The 20,782-nt window shown below is 39.5% G+C and overlaps 1 protein-coding gene across 2 annotated transcripts in view; it reads left to right on the top strand.

Annotated features, from left to right (window-relative positions):
* The window catches only part of PRRX1 (paired related homeobox 1), a 74,343-nt gene extending 55,573 nt beyond the window's left edge, over positions 1 to 18,770 (top strand). Inside the window, exons 2-5 of one of the 2 annotated variants that reach the window (XM_027086344.1) lie at positions 787 to 962; positions 5,666 to 5,847; positions 9,643 to 9,714; positions 15,437 to 18,770. In XM_027086344.1, the coding sequence (XP_026942145.1) occupies positions 787 to 962; positions 5,666 to 5,847; positions 9,643 to 9,697 (413 nt within the window). In that variant the 3' untranslated portion in view covers positions 9,698 to 9,714; positions 15,437 to 18,770. The remainder of the gene's footprint in view (positions 1 to 786; positions 963 to 5,665; positions 5,848 to 9,642; positions 9,715 to 15,436) is intronic. The other variant, XM_027086343.1, reaches the window with a different exon arrangement.
* Positions 18,771 to 20,782: the final 2,012 nt, after the last annotated feature.

The following is a 20,782-nucleotide window of genomic DNA, read 5'->3' as shown; positions in this document are numbered from 1 at the left end:
CAGGAGCACACTACTCTCTGACTGCCATGGGCAACCTGGATGATCAGCTTGCCAGGGTGCCTTTGGGGGCACTCAGAGAAAACCAAGGAGGAATCTTGACAGGTGAAAACATGGGGAAATGATTCTCCAAAGGTTCCCAAGAGCTCAAAGCCTTAGAACTCAAATTTGGAGTGAAACTGTTTCAGAGATGTTTCAGGACTGTTCTTGAGTTCTTAGAGGGTGAGTCTCAGGTCAGTGTCAGCTTTTGATGGTGTTATAGCACTAGCTCTGATCTAGGCTGAGGCCCCTGAAGCCTGCCTCAGCAACAGCATGGAGCCTTGAGCGAATACAGTTATGAGTTACTTGCCGTTTTCAGGAAAATGCATGGTAAAACAGAGATCCTTCTAATATTGCCTAAGACAAGTGAGGTACAAAGCAATCTACTCTCCTTCCCCAATCTCCAGAGAATATGGAGAGGAGTTAAATTTTCCTTTAGCCCTCTTTGACAAAACAGGCTTCAAAAAAATTTTTTTTTTCAGCATACAAAAAATATCCCTCTGACAGTTCAGGTCTGGTCCCAGATTTAGAAGCAACAGCCAAGCATGAGGACTGCTGCGGGCTCTTGGCATATGAACCTGATTGCACCAACGCCTGCATGTGCACACTGAAAGTGGCATTTGGCTCTAGCACTTTGATAAGCGTGTGAGCCAAGGAAACAGTCTCACTGTAGGTACACCGTAAAGAAGTGTAAACCGGGACCTCCAACGTGACTTTTTAGCTCCTTATCATCAATTTCTTCTATTCCAGATGATCAACTGAACTCAGAGGAAAAGAAAAAGAGAAAGCAGCGGAGGAACAGGACAACCTTCAACAGCAGCCAGCTGCAGGCTTTGGAGCGTGTCTTTGAGCGGACACACTACCCGGATGCTTTTGTGCGAGAAGACCTCGCCCGCCGGGTGAACCTCACCGAGGCCAGAGTGCAGGTAACCGGAGTATTCCCCTCCTTAGAGGCACATCTCTGAAGACTGTTGAAAAACACAACTTGTAGGTTTCAGACCAGAGCCGATGCTAAAAAGAATTATAAATGGACAGCATGAGAACAGAATCCGTTTCTAATTGTGTTTCTTTTGGCAGCAGAGTATTGAAGTGAATTGAAGCGAATGCCTTTCAGTAGGGCCGAAAAGGCTTTGCTGGAGGTCTCATTCCTCCCTTCCAGATCCATGTTCTAAACATTGTCCATTGGAGGATTTGACTCTGCACCCTCCCTCGTCCACATCCCAGATTTCGACTTGAGTTGTAGGGTGGCGGGAGAGATGAACTCTCTGTCCTCCATCTCAGTTTTCCTCCCCAGACTTTGGGAATAGCTAAATCTTCAGGAAAGGTATTATAAATACACACAATTATGGACATGGATGGGAGTGAGAAATGAACACACCAAAGACCTTGCCCATAGGAACTGCATTAAGAGCACATTCAAACAGGTGATTTTGTGTTTCTATGAAGTAAAGAAGGAGAAGGGCATGTAAGACAGGGGAAAGAGAATCACATGTGTTTCTAATATGAATGCCATGAGACATCACCTACAAGCCAGACATCTAGAAATAATACCACCTGTGATTAGGAATAATAATGATGATAATCATAACTAACACTAGTTGAGCCCTTACATGCCAACTAGTGTTTGTAGTTACATAAACTAATCTGTCTAATCCTCACAACAATTCACTGAGGTGGATAACATTATTCATCTTGCAGATGAGGAAACTGAGACTCAGAGGTTAAAGTAGTTTCCCCAATGTCACACAGCTAGGAAGTGGCTGAACTAGGATTTGAAGACAGATATGCAGATTCAGAGTTCCTGATTTTAAGCACTACAGTAAATTTTAAATAAGTAAGAGTCTTCTGGCTAAATGCTTTTTCAAGCAGTGCTTTGCTGTCTTTGCTGAGAGTCAAGATTTTATTATTTTCCATATTGCCAGTGGTAGGCTGCTCTTTTTTTTTTTTTTTTTTGTGGTACGCGGTCCTCTCACTGTTGTGGCCTCTCCCATTGCGGAGCACAGGCTCCGGACGTGCAGGCTCAGCGGCCATGGCTCATGGGCCCAGCCGCTCCGTGGCATGTGGGATCTTCCCGGACCGGGGCACGAACCCGTGTCCCCTGCATCGGCAGGTGGACCCTCAACCACTGCGCCACCAGGGAAGCCCAAGTAGGCTGCTCTTTTGATAAAGAGGGGTTGTGGGCCAAATCTGTCTTGTCTTCCCGAATGAGTTATTGTTTGCATATCTGTGTTCAGTCTGGGCTTAAAGGGTTTCTTTCTGCAAATAATAACCCTCTTGATGGGGACTAGAGCTAGACTCAAAGAGTGTGGAGAGTAGGAACTGTATCTAGTACCCTATGCTATGAGAGACATTCGTTGAGTTGAGGGAGAGGGTCCTAGAGGTCCCTTCAACCTGAAGAGAGTGTGCAAGAGTTTTCCCCATGGGAAACAGGGACTTCACCTAGAAGTGTTCCCCAGGAGAAAAAAAAAAATGTCATTGACAAAAGGGGAAAGTTGCCTGGGCACTGTGGTGCCCCCGAGGATAGGTGAGGAGATGGCATACGTGAGGATGCGTATGTTACTGCGTGGCAGTCTCTCAGGGCTCAGATGAGAGTGGTCCACGGGCACAAACTCAGTTCTGCTCTCTCCGTCCTGCAGTCCAAAGCAGAACTCGGAGGTCTGCCTTCCAACATCCTCTTCCCCCATGCTGCTCACCACAGTTCTCCAAACACGTTCTCTGTTTCTACTCTTAAATCTCTTCCTCTCCTTCAAAAACCCCATATGTTTTATACCCCAGGCTTGGCCTGCAGTGGCCTAATAAATAATTTTAGGCCAATAACCCACAATTCCTGAAAGTACCATTTTTGCCATGGCGATCTGAATTTTAAATAAGGAAACCTGGACACGGCAATGCTGGAAATTTTTAAAAAAATGTGAAAGAACAATTTTGGGTTGAGAGCTATTTTGGCCCCATCACAACAATGAGCAAATGACGTTCTTATATGCTGAAACTATTTTATCTTCCACCTTTTCCATCCTACTACGTTCTAATGTCTTTTAGAGCTGTGAACATTTCCCACGTGAGCAGGACAGAATTCTCCCTCCGTGACTTTATTCTTCCTCCGTGAAGTCTTAACCTTTTGCCAGTGTGAACCACTCCCTCTGACTCTGGCCTTCTTTATATTTATGGCTTTTATCGCAACATGACATGTATTATATTGAGTTGTATGTGGGCCAACTTCCCCAAGTAGACTGTGAAGCCCTCTTGGATGGAAGCCATATCTTATCATCTTTGCAAAATTCACTTTTTTCCCTCAAATATTTATCGAGCATCTGTTATTCGCTTGGAACTGGTTTTGGTTTGCAGGGCATAAATAATACACTGGCCTCTCTCCTTAAAGTTGTTACAGACTGGGGGCAGAGAAGACAGATGTGCATATCATACTATTATCATAGAGTAAGATGATTCCTACACTACAGGAATGTTCAAGAATGAGTGATAGACCAGAGGAGGGAATGATTAAATCTTCCTGGGGAAAAAGAGAATACATGAACATTAAGCAGCCATTCTGAGCCAAGTCTCACAACAACCTGTGAGTAGGTATAATTATCTTCATTTGATTGGGGGACAAGGAATCAGAGAAATTAAATAACTATCCAAGGACAAACCTTTAAAGCCATGGAGCCAGTGTTTTTATCCAACTCTGTTAGACTTTAAAGTTATGTTCTTTCCACTACAACATTTCACAAAGAAGGTGATATTAAAGTTAAATCTTAAAAAACATGTCCTTGGCATGTGGACAAAAGGGAAGAATATCACAGGCAGAGAGAACATTCAGTGTGAATACACGTAGGTGGGAAAATAACCAAATATATTTGGGAGCCTTAAGCCCAGGTAGGATTGGAAATGATGAAGGGCCAGTGCATGAGATTCAAGTGATACAGGATGTGGCTGACTTGGTGGACAGTGTGCTAATTCTTGAACAGTCTTTGTTCTACGGTAATACATTTTGATTTTAATCTGTGGGTGATGGAGAGTCAGAGGATGATATAAAGCTAAAGCGAAGCCCTGATACAATTATATTTGCATTTAAAACGATAACTCTAATAGCAATATGAAGGACACATTAGAAACAAAAGAGGTGAAGCCAGAAAAGATTCTGCCTCTACTGATTTGCACCCTGGTCTTCCATGGGGCACCAATCACATGGTATTTTATGTGAATGTTACCAACTAGAACTGTGAAATTGTCCCACTCCTCACCATAGGATTTCTTTCTCCCACACCTGGTCATGCGTTTCCATAATTGCACTTAAAATTCTTGTAATTTTTCAAATTTACATGTCTATCTTCTTTTAATAGATTGTGAGCTGCTTATGAGCAGAGAATAAGTCTCACCTCTCCATTCCCGGTATTTAGGCCAGGGTCTAGAACACAGTCGCCATAAAGACTTCTTGAATGAGTAAATGAATGAATAAAATACCACGGCAGTCTGGAAGAGTTGTAGTATCATGAGTCAGATGTTCTTAAGCTCAAAAACTCAGCCATTTATTACTTGTGAGAACTTTAACAGATTACTTAATCTCATTGAAACGGTTTCCTCAACTCTGAAATAGAAATAATAACACCTAATTGTGGAATTGTCATGATAACTAGAAATAATGTAGGTAATGTGCTTATATAAGTTCCTAGCCCCAATAGCACTTAATAAGTGATAGGTTTATTATTAGCTGTAGTCGATGATATCAGTACTGCCCATTTCCTTGGAACCCTACAATTAAATATACTCCAGCCAACTTCCAATTTTCAGTATGTGCATTTCTTCTGTTTCACAAGTTTCTTTCTAGAACTTCGGGAGACACGCCAGAAGTGTTGGAACATTTATGATCAATGACTGACAGGAGCCAGTGTACAAATCCACAGTTCTCTCACCCCTCCAGTGGGAGGTGTGTGCCCTGCATCAGTCCTTAGAGCCCCTTAAGGACTGAGCTCCCACAGAGGAAGCTGGTTCAGTAGCACAGTTAGAGGTTGCTTTTCTTCTGTTACTTCCTCCCTCTCTTATTGATATTCCTTGCACCTCCCAGATAAACTATTTGCTTCTTAAATCCTTGTCGCAGGGTCTACTTTTGGGAAGATGGAGAGTTTTCTTTCCATATCCAATAAGTATTATGAAAGCAGTTGAAGTTTTTGCTTTTTGAAGAACTTTGAAAAAACTTTTAAAATGCCATTGTATCTGTGCAGAAATCTAACGAGATTTTTCTGTTTTTGAAAAAACTTTTAAGATGCCATTGTATCTGTGCAGAAGTCTAATGAGATTTTTCTTTTTTTATTACAATTACAACAAGGAATATAATCCATATTTTGCTGTCACGTGGGTTAGTCATGGACCGCATCTCCGGTGGCTTGATTATTGGAAGTACCTCATGGTCCTGTTCTAATAGTCTTTGTGCTTAAGAGCCCTGGAACATGGCCCACCAGGGAAGGATTATGGCATGTTTTCTGTTGTTCTGGGAAGAATTCCATACTTAGCCTAGATCTTCTATGGGAAGGTATTGCATGGTAAAAATCAACCAGGACTTTATTCATGGAACCTCTTCTTTGTTTTTTTCTCTCCCTCCTCATGCTCTTCTCTCCTCCCGACAATCTTCCAGGTGTGGTTTCAGAACCGAAGAGCCAAATTCCGCAGGAATGAGAGAGCCATGCTGGCCAATAAAAACGCTTCCCTCCTCAAATCCTACTCAGGAGATGTGACTGCTGTGGAGCAGCCCATCGTACCTCGTCCTGCCCCAAGACCCACTGATTATCTCTCCTGGGGGACGGCCTCTCCGTACAGGTGAATGACTGGCCCACTCTCCCTTGCTCCGCTTCCACACGTTTCTCAGCGGTTGGTCACGTTTAAAGCTGCTTGTGCAGCTGGCTGACATTTCTTACTGGGTTAACCTCTTCAGAGACATTCAACTTGCTGACATCCCCAGATTTTCACAGGAGATTACTAGTTGCCCCAGGAGCAGGGTTTGGGGCAGAAGAGAGAGGGGCAGGCCATCAGCAATCTCCTCTTGGACTCAGGAACTCTTGCAAAGGTTTCAAAGATGGGGAAGAATCTCAAAGAAAAGATCATTAAGCTATGCCCAGAGTCCCTCTTGTAATCATTCTGGAACAAAACTTCACTCCATTTCCAAATCTGATAGATTGGTTTGATTATATGCAAGTAGGAATTGAACATGTAAGGCTCTAAGTGTAGGACCAAAGGCAAACTTCACAATAAAACTGATTTTGAATGAAAAGAAAAGAAGTAAGGAAGGGAAAAAAGAAGGAGAGAGACAGAGAAAGACAGGGAGAGAGAGAAGGGGAAAAAACCCAAGATCATTCAGATAACTTTCATGGCCATAGTTCTTTGTTAGTAGGTGGGGATGTCTTATGATCCAAGATGCCTTCCTAATCTATTGCTAATTCTTGTCTACTTATCTGAAGTTCTTTGAGGGGTTAGTTTGTGTGTGTGTGTTTTTTTTTTAAATATATAAAAACAATGTATAATTTACACTAAATTTTTATATTTAAAAGGTGAAAAATATTAAGGAAGCAAATAACAGAGTATTATTTCAATGGCTTGGAAAGGCTTTTAACCTCCATTTATTATGCTGTCCAGAAAATACAGATTAACGCCAGAGGGAAGCTGAGACACATGTGCCCAATGCATTGTCATCAGTCTAAAGTGTCTTTATTTGAACCTAAACCTGAGTATTCTTAGAAACCAGATCAAGGCTATGTGTTCTCTGGCTGATTGCAGTGGAGGAGGAAGTATTTACAAATTCATTTATTATGCTTCTGTTTACCTTTTTATTGCTAAGGTTAATTAAAAGTTTAAAGAGAGGTTTTAAACTAATTATAAGATTATCTCCCAGTTGATGCTGAGCTACTGATGTGAAATGCAACATTAGTGAAATGCAAATACTTGCAAAAGTTGATCACTCTAATCAAAGCAAAAAAACCTCAACTAAATATTCTCCCTGTTCCAAATCAGTTCCTTGAAAGAAACAGCATAAATGGATTTGAAAATTTCTTTTAAATTCCCCATTGTGAAATTAGCCTGAATCGCTTTGGTCTTAGTACATGGAGATTCTATGCATAGGAAACTGGAAATTTCTATTGCTCTCAGACATAGTATGCTTTGCTGATTTCAAAAGATTAGTCCTATCTGTGTGTCCTATTTAAAATTTAGACTCCTCTCCCATAGGATTTACTAAAAACATATTTTGAAGACCATCGTGAAATCATATATTCTTTAATATTTTAAAAAAGTGGAAGACTGCTTTGTTTTTCAGATAAATATTGATAGTTCATAGACTCATTAAATGGCTTGGGAAATGGATGTGGATCAGAGCTTGATGTTTCAAGGTCTCTGGTTTGAATTTGGTCACAACCAGGAAGTTCAGCTCCTTTTTCTTCCTGGATCCTAGTGAGGAAGTTTTCATACCAGCTGTAATAACCCAGATGGCTGTCACGTGGTCCTTACCAGTGAGAGGCGGAGGGCAGTACACTGCATGAGTGGGGATGAAATCTTCCCTGAATTAATGGCTAGATTACCTGGACCTCAGCAGAAGTTCAAATCCTGTGCCTGCATTATACATACTATGTATATGGGCATCTAATTGAAATTATTATGCAATTTATGTGTGCTATTTGGGGAAGTGTTCTATTTTATTTTGAATGATTATGTAGAAATACTAGATACACTTTAAAAAAAACACTCAATTCCACCATCTTGAGATAATTAGTGTTTATTTTTGCAATTAGAGTTCAGTATTTCATATAGTATAGACTTAGTATAAATACTATTTTGTATTCTGCTCCTTTCACTTAAAAATCATATAACCTAGTACTTCTTACTCAATTCATGGTATACTTTTATATCATTTCTCTCTTAGACACAGAGTTTGTAAAAAATAATTAAAAATTTCATAGAATCTGATTGTTCATATTCTGTATGAAGAATTAATTCATCTCCAGATTTAAGTAGAAAAATGATGGTTTAAGCAGTCATTTAAGCAATAGTAATGTTTTTTGACCCAATGTTGACTGAAGTGTTTATATTTTGATTAGTTTCTAAAAGTGGCACAAAGCTATTTTGTTTCTTAGAGATTTTTTTCTGCTATGTTTAGAACCAAAATACATTATGATTTCACATTTTGAAGCTTGGTAGGAAATATAAGTCTTGTTAAGGAAATATAAAAGAAAACCAAGTGATGAAAAGCAGAGGAAATGATAGACCTTTTGTGTTATGGAAAATTAACTTGCTATTTCTGTTGGTACTATTATGTCAAATTAGTTATCTCACATGTGACATTCATTAAAAGGCATTTCTCTTGGTTAATCCTTGGACGTACCTGTGTGGCAGCTCTGTCCTTGATCTGGTTCCAAAGAACAGACCCAACACTTGCCCAAGTTTAAGCCTTCAGCAAGCAGAATTAGAGCGAGGGCTCATGATCCCTGTTTGTTTCTGTCCAAAGTATTAGGCCACATAACCATATTTTCATTCAAATTAAATCTTACACGATATTGAAAATAGTAAATCGTGTAAGACTAGGAAACTACGTAAACATGCCTGTTTGATTCAGGGTTTGTCTCAGATCTGTGAAGCATGCCTGCGACTGAGGTCCACCTTCTGGGGTGTGTGGGTAACCCCTGGGATGAGTGAGGCAGCTTGGTCATGCAACCCAGGGACAGCGGAGCAGACAGTTTTGCCAAAGAGGACAGTTTGCTCACTTCCACAGCAAACTGTGGAAGAAGACAGGAGGAAAGCAAGACTCAAAGCAGACAGCGTGTGTATGGTCAGAATTATGGGATGGGAAACAGCCAACATATTTTTTTCTGGGTGTCTTTTATATCTAGAGTGGTGGCTGTATAATTTATCATCCAAACTGGGACACTTTTGAAGTAAAAGGGGAGTGCTATTCATAATGACACTAGGACAACAGGCATAAACTGGGATTGTCCCTGGCAAACTGAGACTTATGGTTCACTCTATTTATAGCATGCCATGACCTCCTTCATTCCCTCGAGGGTGTTAGAGGTGATGATATCAGGTAGGAAACTGAGTCACCAGAAGGAACAAAGCATTCCTTAACAGGACACTACTGTCCTGGCAGGTGTCTTCTTTATCTACGCCTAGACAGTTGAAAGAAGCTTGTCTTTGGCACACATGCTCACTGCTTAGCTAAGAACTGTTTCCTTATGCAAATGAAAGCACACACAAGCACTAGAGTTATTTAAGACTCATTAGCTTGTACTGCTTTGCCTTTCGGGTGGCAGTGATTTACCAAGTCCTGGACTTTTGACTGTTGTTTTAGATGAAGTAGTTAAGAAACCTTTCTGCAGAGACATCCCTTCCTATGAAAGATAGAGAAAGAATGGCCTAGCTCTGCAGTGTTGGTCTGGAGTGACATTTCCAGAGGGAGGGCTGGGCTTCAAAGAAAACTAATGACAAGTGAAAGAGAGGCCAGCGATCCTTATCCACAATTTCCCTCCCCCCACCTTCTCCTCCTCCCCTCATTTGATCGTGGTCACGGTGCTGCCTGACATCTGCTGAACGCATTTGGCTCATTTCTCCCTTTCACACTTTCAAAAATAGATCCTCGTCCCTCCCAAGATGTTGTTTACACGAGGGGCTTCATAACGGATTCTAACGGAAGACACTGAAAAGGTAACTTGTCAGAGGGGGAAGAGGGCGGCTGCTGGGGGTAGGGTTTAAATGGGAATTAAGTATATTCAAGAAAGTGGGGCTTACCAGTCCTAGAAATGAAAGCAGTGAGGTCCTCAAGTGGGGAACACCATTGGAAACCAAAACTGCAAGAAAATACGTCCATAGAGTTAAGGGTAGTCTGATAGCCTAGAGCACGGCTCTGCAAAGATTACTGGGCGTATGAATCACCTGGAATCACGGTACGATGCAGAATGAGATTCAGGAAGTCTGGGGCAGGACCTGGGAAATGCACCTCTAACTTGCTCCCATGTGATGCCCATGCTGTTGACACTTGGTACATACTTTGAATAGTGAGGTTTTAGAGGAGATGGGACAGAGGTCAGAAGAACTATGTTCTTGTCCTGGCTCTTGTTGTTCTTCAGGCCAGTTGGGTCGTGAATCTACGTAACCTTGTATCTAAGCTTGAGCTAGTAATAGTTTCCCTATTCTATATCACACAGGGGCATTTGGAACCTACGTTAAGCAATGTGCATTTCAAAAAGAGAAACAAAAATCATTGAGACAACAGAAAGATGCAAGTCTTCATATATAAAACATTTCTAGAAAGAAAAGTTTAAAATGGTGGAAGCATCACTGAACATGCAGTGCAAACTGAAGGCTTAGTAATGAAATATGGCCCAAATGTGTCCACTTTAAGAGCTAAATGTACGTTTAAAAAAATCAACTTCTGAGTTTTAAAAACAGAAGTTGGAAATGATTATTTAAATCACGAAAAGATCATTTCCAAAAGGATTTATCGGGTCTCTCTTTAACAGTAAATTTTCCCTAGGAAAACTCACATTGAATTTCCTTAGATGAAGCGAGTATACCTCTGCTGTTCTTGCATTGACAAAAGAACAAACCAAAGCGATGATCTCCAACCTCTACACGTCACAGACAGAGTCATGAAAACCTCAAGCTCTACAGCCTTTCGAAAAATCCCAAGCTGGGAAGCCTTAGGATCTCAGGAAGACACACAGACTTCTTGGGCTGACAGATCTGTCTTTGGGGTGAAATTTTCCATAGCTTGTCATCATTTGTCCAAAAGGGCCAAATAGAAAACGAAGTTAGAGTTGAAAACTGAGTCAGGTAGTATTTTTCCCCCAGCTCTCCTCAATTGTTTCGTGATTTGTGGGATTTACACTCCAGGTGATTAGAAAGCAGAGGGGGAGACGGTCATAAGTTTCCTGGCTTTAAAACCATACCATGTATAGTATTTTCCATACTTCCTTGGTGTTTGGCAGTCATTTTAACACACTGTCCCTCACGACAACCTCTCAAGGTAGGTTGAAATTATCAAAAATGATTTGTCCCCAGTGAAAACAGAACTCTAACCCTGCTGGTGGTTAGCATTCTGCTGTCTGTGGCTGGGCTCCAACTGTTAGGAATCTCCAAATAAGGAGAGGGAAAAATTTCAAGCTTACTTAAATGTGTCAGCTCTGTGCAAGTCCCAGAGCAGATTTGCTGAATCAACAGATAGGATACAAGTATTTCTTTTTCATCTCTAATTCCTCAATGCCCTGTACACGGCAATGTCGTTTCTTGGTCACAGACACAGAGAATTTTACATTCTTCAAAACTAAATAGAAATATTGCTTTGGCCAAACCCTATAAGCCCAGTCTTAGTACTCATCTCATGTCTGCATCCTGTTAGAGGAATAGGCAGAAGGCAAGACCAATGGGCAGGATCTCTACGTGTTGGAAAGCAGGCTCTTGGTGTTATCATGTGCTTAATAAATTACCTAGTTTCAACCTCATCTTTTTAGCCCAGGAAGCTTAATCCTGTTTAGGAAGGAGAGGTCATTTTACATGGTGCGAATGGCCCCATTAATTTGGTTGAAAACAGCTTATTAACCTCACTGGTTTCTGTCTCGTGAGAAAACATTTCAGGGTTCTCGTTCTTTTCCTAACACAGAGCTTTAGAAGTTTTGGTGACATGGAAAACAGGTGGTCATGAACAATCTTTCAGATTGACAGCCACTCAAGGCTCTCTTGCATCTGTTGTCACTTTTGGAAGTGGGTCCTCTCCATCATACTTCTAATGCCTTTTTAAAGCATGACTAAGCTGCTCTTGGATTAATTTTGTCTTTTCTGACCTGTAACACGTCTTGCTTATTACTGGTATGTCAAAGGACTGGTCCCTACTTGCCTAAATGGTAGTTTTAGTTTAAGTTGAGAAACTAGATTCATGTCAAACTGCTGGAGGGAAAACATACTCGTTTTCTTTAGTGTGTGCACACTATATCACTTTAGCCTCTACCTATAAAGTTACGTACTCTAAATGTTTGTTTAGAGGCTGTGAATTAAGATGGTCTCTGTTCTTTTATCCTATTTCTTATGGCTATGCGATGCTGAAATAAGTTAGACCGATTTTTGAAAGTTTATAGCTTTCCTAAACGTTTATAGAGTGAAAAGCTTATCACTTATCAAGTGTATAGGATATTGCAAAACTCATTCATTAATATCAACTGCTTTTTTATTCTCACATCCCTCTAACTTGAGAGCTACATATAAGTCATTGTCATGGTCTCACTAACACAGTGGTGTCCTTTAACAGCACCACAGTACAATTAGACAAGGGTGTTGTTCTCAACTCTGCAAACACAGGTTGCTATTTAAGGAAAAATGTCTCAGTGAAAATCCAATCTCCTGTGTAAAATATAACTCTAATTCCATTAATTTGGTTTTGAGATGGGAAGTGGATCAACATTCATCTCATCTGGGGTATTAACATCTGGCCTGCGTTAGAAAATCTCAGTGTTTCCAAGATATGTGTTACCACACTAAGTCTTCAGACTAGAAAACCAGATGATACTAGCGAATTATGAAGTAACTGCAGCAAAATGGTTATATAATAGATAAAACTGAAATCGCAAATACAGTAGACATTTCTAGAAAACAGTAACAGCATCTTCAGTAAACTAATTCTCCATGGTTCTAATTCCCTTTGTCTGCTAAGGCAAGTGGCCACACCTTTGATCATCACAAAAAGAGAGAATCTCTATTAAATAGGACTTTGCTTGTCCAGGATCTCAAAGGAGGCAAAACATATCCCCCGAGAAATTGGGCCAAATACGTAAAAGCACAATACTCTATGACAATCTACAGTTTGCCATCAGAGAATTTTTTTTTTTCTTTCTGCTCTCTCATGAAGTTTTAGCCTCCTGTTTTCAGAAGCCATTTAATTTTATTCTCAGTACTTAAATAATACAGATAACTCAAAATCTGAGCTTCTTTCCTATGCATTTAAAATTATACTATGTACCATCTTTAGGACTTAATTCTCTCACAGAAATCTGGCTGAGAAAGGCTGATTTGGTTGATGTCATAATCTATAACTTAGGTACATTTTCCAAATCCAATTATCTTTTTTTCTCAGCTACTTAGATCTTTTATTTCTTTGAAATCTTAGATTTCAGTATATCCTAGAAATTTCTTGAGTATGGGATTTATGGATTTGCATATATTTCTGGTAGGGTCTTGAATGGAAGCATGTAATTCATACAGAACTTAAATGATAATATGTATATGGGTTTTGGAAATAAATGAGACTTCTTGGTATATTGTAACAAAGACAAAAACTTGTCCCATTTTAACAGGTTGTTCTATTTATCGCACTCCTAACTGAAACCTACATGAATTGGGACTCTTTCTGTCTTTGTCTTTTGGTAGACAGTAGTAGTAGTAATAGTCTATTCTATAAGTCTAACCTGCACCAATATTTGTTCACTTTTTTACTGTTAAAAGCTATTTATGGTGGATTAAGAATATGCAATCATCAGTCTTGCCTTGGTCATGTCCCTTTTGATTTGGCCATTCGATTAAGATAGCAAAATTAACGGGAAGGACTGGTTCCTTAAAATAAAAGCATGTTGGTAAAATATTTTTAGAAATCATTGCTCACAGCAGGATGACAGAGATCACTGATATTGAGCAGTAATCAGTTTAATCATACAATATCTAGATATTTGTCAGTTACTTATCTATTCATTAAATACTTCCTTGAATGCCAAATATGTGCTAGATATGGTGGTAGTTCTATCTGGGGACACGGTGGTGAACAAGGCAGATGTGGTATCTCATCTATGGGGCTTATAGTATGAGGAACTGAAATAAGTCCTAAAAGGAAAAGTACAGGGTGCTATAGATAAATCTAACTTTGTGTAGACAGTTAAGATCGTGCACCCAGAAGTGAGTAAGAGTGAGACACACAACAATGAAATAGAGGAGTGTAGGGTTATTTTGGAACCCTTCTGAGTCTTCCCCCTGCCATAGGACACAAGCATAGACACTCACACTCATACACATACCAGTGTTATAAGGGTCTTAAATTAAGGATTATATTTCTGGAAAGACCTAATTATACTTTTTAACCCAATTTTCCTGGGTTAATTGCTAGTAACTGAGCTGATATAGGCTATTGTGAGTCTTGACTCTAAGTCTTGACGTAAATCTTGACTATGTGGTGTCCCAAATAAGTATTAATGACACAGTCTCTCTATTTGTAGAGTAGCTTTAGTTTTTTCTTTCTGGTCTGTCACTTGACCCCCAGAACCACAAACTCTTGTGTGGCTGACAAAATTGCATAGGAATGCAGGCACCAGAAGAGCACATGTCATTCCATTTATAAGTCTATCTCATTTCAGCCCTCAGTTGAAAGGTATTTTGTTAATCTTAGAAACAACTAGGAACATTTTCATTGAATTAAAGTGAGTTCCCTTATAGCTGTTTAGTATCAAGTAATGGATAATTTGCATCCAAGTCTAAGAAACCTTTACTTTTCCTTTAAAAGAAATTCATGGATACAATTAACAGAAAACCACCAATTACAAATTTCTGCCCAGTGGTATTCCTAGGTCTTAATTACAGTCTCCGACAATGAAAAACAACTTTGGGTTTTTCTCAGCAATAAGAACGGTCAGAAACAGTTACCTCTGAGGTCAGGAATACTGAAACTGGAACATTTGCTAGTTTATCTAAGAGATTTAAACATTTCCAAAATAACTGACCCAAAAGACAGTGTAAGCTGCTCGAGTACTTTTGAATAAGTTATAAAATCAAGGCCAATTGGAGTGGAAACCTCTTGCTTTGGCAGTGCTTGGTACTATCAACCAGTGGATCAACAAAGGCAGAGAAGTCATCTTAGATTATTTAACTGGTTCTCCAAGTACACTATTTACTATGGTATTCAGTGATTATCTAAAATATGTTAGGATTAATGTCAGCTACCTAGAATGAGGAATGAAAAATGCCCCGTAGTTTCTTTTCAAATGCCTCCTTCTCTTCCTCCTCACTCCCACAAGCTGGTGATGTAGGCAGGACAAGATTAAACACTGTTTTAACTGGTCAACTGATGAAACACCTGTTATCCACCATAAGCAGCTTTCTTCTCTCACCCCAGAAATAAATCATTACTCACCGTATCCAACACAGAAAATACTTTCCCCCTCGTCTTGTTCCACGCTCCACTGCTTTTCCCTGCCCTTCAAAACACTGCCACCCTTTTCCAAGGGCCTTAGACTAATGGAATCTGGGGCTGTAAGGGACCTCAGAGGTCATGTAGTCCAACCCACCTGCCCCTACCTGCCCCCATCCTGAGACTTGTACCCATCTGGGGCACAGACTTGCAGCTTTATGAAACTAATGCCTGTTATTCTCCCTGCTCTCTCCTTTGTCCCTACAGCGCCATGGCTACTTATTCTGCCACATGTGCCAACAATAGCCCTGCACAGGGCATCAACATGGCCAACAGCATTGCCAACCTGAGACTGAAGGCCAAGGAATATAGTTTACAGAGGAACCAGGTGCCAACAGTCAACTGAGGAAAAAAATAATTAAACAGGCCTAAGAAGAAATCAAAAACCATAAGACACCTATCCTGCTCTGTCATTTCTACATCTGCTGGAAAAAAATAAAAACAAACAAACACAGAAATAAACTATTGGGACCATGGCAGAGAAAAGCAGGAGAGGAGCAAAATGAAAATTAGTTAACAAATGTTCCTCCTCCCTCTGGGATACCACCACCACTTGTTTCTGTGTGTGTTAATTTTGTTTTTCCTTCTATTCATATGCTTTGCTTGATATACTCTGAGCTTCTTCAGTTAAGTTCAGCCCACCCACCCCCATGATTGTATGGGTTTTAAAAGAATCTACAGCAGCCAAAGAAACCATATATGTATATATATTCAGAATACTTGCCTATAGTCTCCTCATTGACCTGTTTGAACCTCAGTGTCTTACACTATCCTTCTTCCTAGTTCTCTGTACAGAAGCTCTAGGAACTTCTGAAAAGCCAAAGTCTTTCTGAAGAATCTGTGCCAGACATAATTCCCTTTCTCATTGTCTCCATCTCTGTTGGTCATGGTAAACTTGTTCCATCAGCTACTGGAAAGAAAAAGCAATTGTATACAACATCTGGTCACTGGCCTGTCTGATCCAGTGTGATTGGCTATGTCTGGCTAATTCTAAGCTCTAAGTTCTAGATCTAAGCTCTAGATTTAAGCTCTAAACTATAGAGGATAATATTACCATCACTACCACCCCTCACCCCTATCCAATCAATCAGCCATCCTAAGTTAAAGATATTTGTTGTTTCTTGAATGATTTGCTGTCATAGGCTATTTGATAGAAGATACATTTTTCACTTGAGAGAGGGAGAGACATTTCTCTAGGAAAACAAAGACTAAGTTGTGAAAGGCATGGCCTATATCTCTTTGGTGCCTTAAGGGTAGTCAGATGCACACTTATATATATACTGTATATATTTATATATTATATATATATAAAATATTCTTGCAAGCTTGAGTTTGCAGTTTCTCAAACACTACAAAGAGCAAATTTCACACCATCACCAGTGTCTTTATTTCTACGGTGATAAGACTTTTTATTAGGGATCTCATTTCCTTTCTTTCTCTACACAAAATTCTCATTACGGCCACAGAGCAATTGATAGGGCAGCTGTTTGAAAACAGGTCTAATTTTCACATTAGGGTTTTAAATAAATTAGAAACTATTTGAGGCTATGAAAATGTCCTTGAGTTTGGCACCTGAACTCTGGTGGAATGCTGATACATTCTGATCTATCACGCGAATTACACTTAGAAGAGGGAAAGCCGTTTCGTCATCTGTCCTTTTTCCACTCAACAGAAATCTGAAAGGTACGCCTTTAAGTGGAATACTTAAAGGTTTATCTAAATTCTAAAAATTTAAAAGGCAATTGTGGGCTATTTTTATCTTCTAATATATTGAAATAAAGTTTCGTGTCTAGGGCTGGGAGCCAGGACTGACCTTTTCTTTGTTTCTTTCTCTTTGTTTCCACCCGTGCTTTTGTAACTTGTCAGGTAAACTTGACCAAACCATGTTACCATGCTGTGCCTTGGTTTACCTTTTTTGTAAAATGGGTTTAACAATACTTACCTACCTCACAGGGGTGTTGTGAGGCTCTAATCATTTGCTTTTTCATTCTTTCCTGTATTCTCTGTACGTCCAGCGCTTTGTAGCCATGGGAGGAAAGGGAATATAAAAGTATACCATGTTAATAGAAGGCCGCTGTACCCAGAAGCCTTGTTTTCTAGCAAGGAAATGCTACCTTGCTGTAAATACTTATAACCTTGTATTTGGAAATGAGAAATAGGTTTATATTTGCAGACCTCTCAAAAAATCACATCATTTGACCAAAGAATAATTTAAGACACACAGAACAGACATATCTTTGACTTATGTTTTCATCCTGACCAACTTGGATTTCTAATAATTTTTATCAGTAATTTGAAAAGGTTTAGATTGATTTTGGCCAAATATGCCAACTCTGAGTGACAGGCAAGGATTTGGGATTTAAGATGCACTTTCAGTACAGATTTTTTATTTTCCCTGGCATATCAGATTAAGCTTAATGGTGGTATTTTTTCAGTCAAACAGCCACCAATCTGAAAATGTATTTCCTATGTTGATTTTGAACATCTTTTATTAAGAAGGAAGCCCATCTTATGCATTTTGCTTTCATCAGCTGATTCTCTCAACATACTATTAAAATATTTCTTACTGAATGGTTTATGTAGGCTGGCTGAACAACACACATTACTTGCTTCCTGAAGTATTCTTCAACTAATTCTTTTGTCCCACTAGTTGCTGCAGATTATCAAGTTTCAAAGGAACAGTGTATCCTAACAGATTAAAACATTCTTTGTGAAATGAGTGCAGTCCAAGAAATTGGTGAACTTTTGGAGTTTAGGGAGAACAGCTAAAAGAGGATTTGGGTTATATAGTGCATGGAAGAGACATCATAGGTGAAAAGATTTTGCTAAAAAGGGGGAAATCTTAGAAGAGGGAGTAAAGAGATAGAGGATCATGTAAAACAAGGTCATTTGAAACTTGCATCCTGACATTCATTTCCAGTGGTGACGAGAAAAGCCTGAACCCATAACCCCAGTGCTGGATGAAATTAGGCAATTTTACCCAACACCTGGGCAAGTGCTGTCCAGGACTATCATAGAGTAACCAATGCTGTCTGCCACAGGAGCTTTTATTGCTAGTGAATCAATACCACAGACACCTATTATGTAAGCATCTGATGGAGAAATGTACACAGGGTACAAGCACTCAATTTTGTTCATTCGTTATTGATTAAAAAAATAGAAGTTTGATATGTGATTTGGAGGAGTAGCCTTCTGGCTCCTAAACCAGGTGTCAACAGAGGGCCTCAGGGACACAAAATTCAAAGGCATATCCCTGTTCCTTATCATTCTATACCCAGATAACAGATGAATACATACAAACTATCTGTCTGTGTCCCCAGTCCCCCCCACCACCAAAATAAGGCGCTGATTTGTAGGGTACTTGGCAGTTTAAATCAAGCATGAAGAAGTGACCGGATAAAAAAGGGAATGACATTTAGGGTATAAAGATCTCATAAGAAATGTAATATGTAAATTATATCTTGCTTTATGATGTAAAATATACATTGTTTGCGCTAGAATAGAAATGATTCCTTTTCAATAAAAAGAAAGAAGGATACTACTATGTCTGCTGAGTCTGCTGGTTCTTTTCTCTTCGACCTTAAAAAACACATCTGCTAAGATCTAAGATTGCACTCAGAAAAGAGTGAAGGTAAGAGGGATTTATGAACAAGAGAACTTTTATCGGAGTGTAATAATATTTTCTAAAAAAGGGAAATAATCTATTGTTCTCACAAACAAAGACAAATGGTGGGAGGAAGAGGGGACTTCTTTTTAGTATAATGGAGAAGTGTAAAGCGGATCTTTTAGGAGAGTTTTGCTATTTTTCATCCACATCTTTAGTATCCACAATAACAGATATCATTAGACAAAACAGATTTTATATAAAGCACAGCCTTTTCTTTTAGAAAAAAGAAGTAACAAAGTAACATTTCTTAAGCACCTATTGTTATAGCATTGTGTGTGGTAACTGGTGGAGGCGTGATATAGAAAAACGAAATAGGAATCGAGTTTTTTCATACAAATTAAAATATGATTTAAAAGGCAACTACAGCATGAACAAATTTATGCAGTAGTTCAAGACAATAAATTAATGTGTCAAAGAAATAGAGCAGATGGGAGTTCAGAAGAGGAAGCAAGAAAACACTGTGAACTGGAATGGGAGAGGGTTTCACGGAGGAACTGGGGCTTGAGTTTCATCAGCAAGGATTTGGTCAGGAGAAGGGAAAGTGATGGCTTTCAGGTAGGGGGAATGGTATGCGTAAGAAAGGATGAAGGTAGGGATACGGGAATGAGGAATTTGTTTCAGGAGCACGGCAAGATGGGCCTTGTGACTGCCTGGAGGGGTGGGATAGGGAGGGTGGGAGGGAGACGCAAGAGGGAAGAGCTATGGGAACATATGTATATGTATAACTGATTCACTTTGTTATAAAGCAGAAACCAACACACCATTGTAAAGCAATTATACCCCAATAAAGATGTTAAAAAAAAAAAAAAAAGATGGGCCTAGATGGGATGGAGAGTTTATTTTCAAGTGGAGTAGAAGAAAACACTGAAGATTGAAGCTGAGTCTTCATCTTGCAAGGTATTATGTGTCAGACAAAGGACTGTGGACTTTTCCTCAGGCCATAGAGATTCACTGAAAATTATAAAGCAGGAAAAAAAAATGCCATGCAAAAAGTACTTCTTTAGCAGGATTGTTGTGGTAAAAGAATAAAGGTAAACTAGCGCAGAACAGAAACCGGAAGCAGAACAGAGAGAAGGGGAACAAAAAACAAAGGATGAATAGGAAATATCTTGCAAGGAAAGAATCAATGGGACTTTATGATGGGAGAAAGAGAATGGACAAATCAAAGACAACCCTGATTTGAAACCTGGGGACTAGGGAGATGAATCACTGACAAAACTGACAAAAAGCAACAAAAATGGGAGAGACCCAATTACAGGATAAGATAATTGCAGTTTTAGATGTATTATATTATTGTACCATTTGAAAACTGAAATGTAGGGACTTCCCTGGCAGTCCGGTGGTTAAGACTCCACGCTTTCACTACAGGGGGCATGGGTTTGGTCCCTACTCAGGGAACTAAGATCCCACATGCTGAGTGGCATGGACAAAAATACAAAACAAAAAACTGAAATATAAGTGTCCAGTAAGTGAAGAAGTAAGGCTTGGAACCAAGGTCAAGGATGATAGAAGTTTGGGATTCATCTTTAAGGAGGTGACACCTTGAGGTACAAGTGTGAATAAGTTCTTCAAGAAGAGAAAGTGTCATTGTGACTCAAATAAATATTTTAATAAGTGGCTTTTGGAAGTAGTTTAGCCCAGGGAGGAAGACAGGACTTTGAAGAACATCTCCAAGTAGGGAGAGAGTTACTGAAAGCAATTTACAAGGAGCTTTTTGAGAAATAGGAGAAAGGTCAGCTTGTTTGTTATCCCAGAGTTAAGGAAAGAGAAGTTTTCAAAAAGAAGGGAATGCTTAATATACTCAAATGCTGTAGAGCAGACCAGCTAACTGGGGGTGGGGACAAGGCCATTGGATTAGTGATTTTCTAGAGTACAGTGTACTAGAG

The sequence above is a fragment of the Aethalodelphis obliquidens genome, unplaced genomic scaffold (assembly GCF_003676395.1).
Source record: "Aethalodelphis obliquidens isolate GAN/ISIS:26980383/991018 unplaced genomic scaffold, ASM367639v1 scaffold55, whole genome shotgun sequence".
Lineage (NCBI taxonomy): Eukaryota > Metazoa > Chordata > Mammalia > Artiodactyla > Delphinidae > Aethalodelphis > Aethalodelphis obliquidens.
Note: the sequence above shows the minus strand (reverse complement) of the source record. Positions and strands in the feature narration are given on the sequence as shown.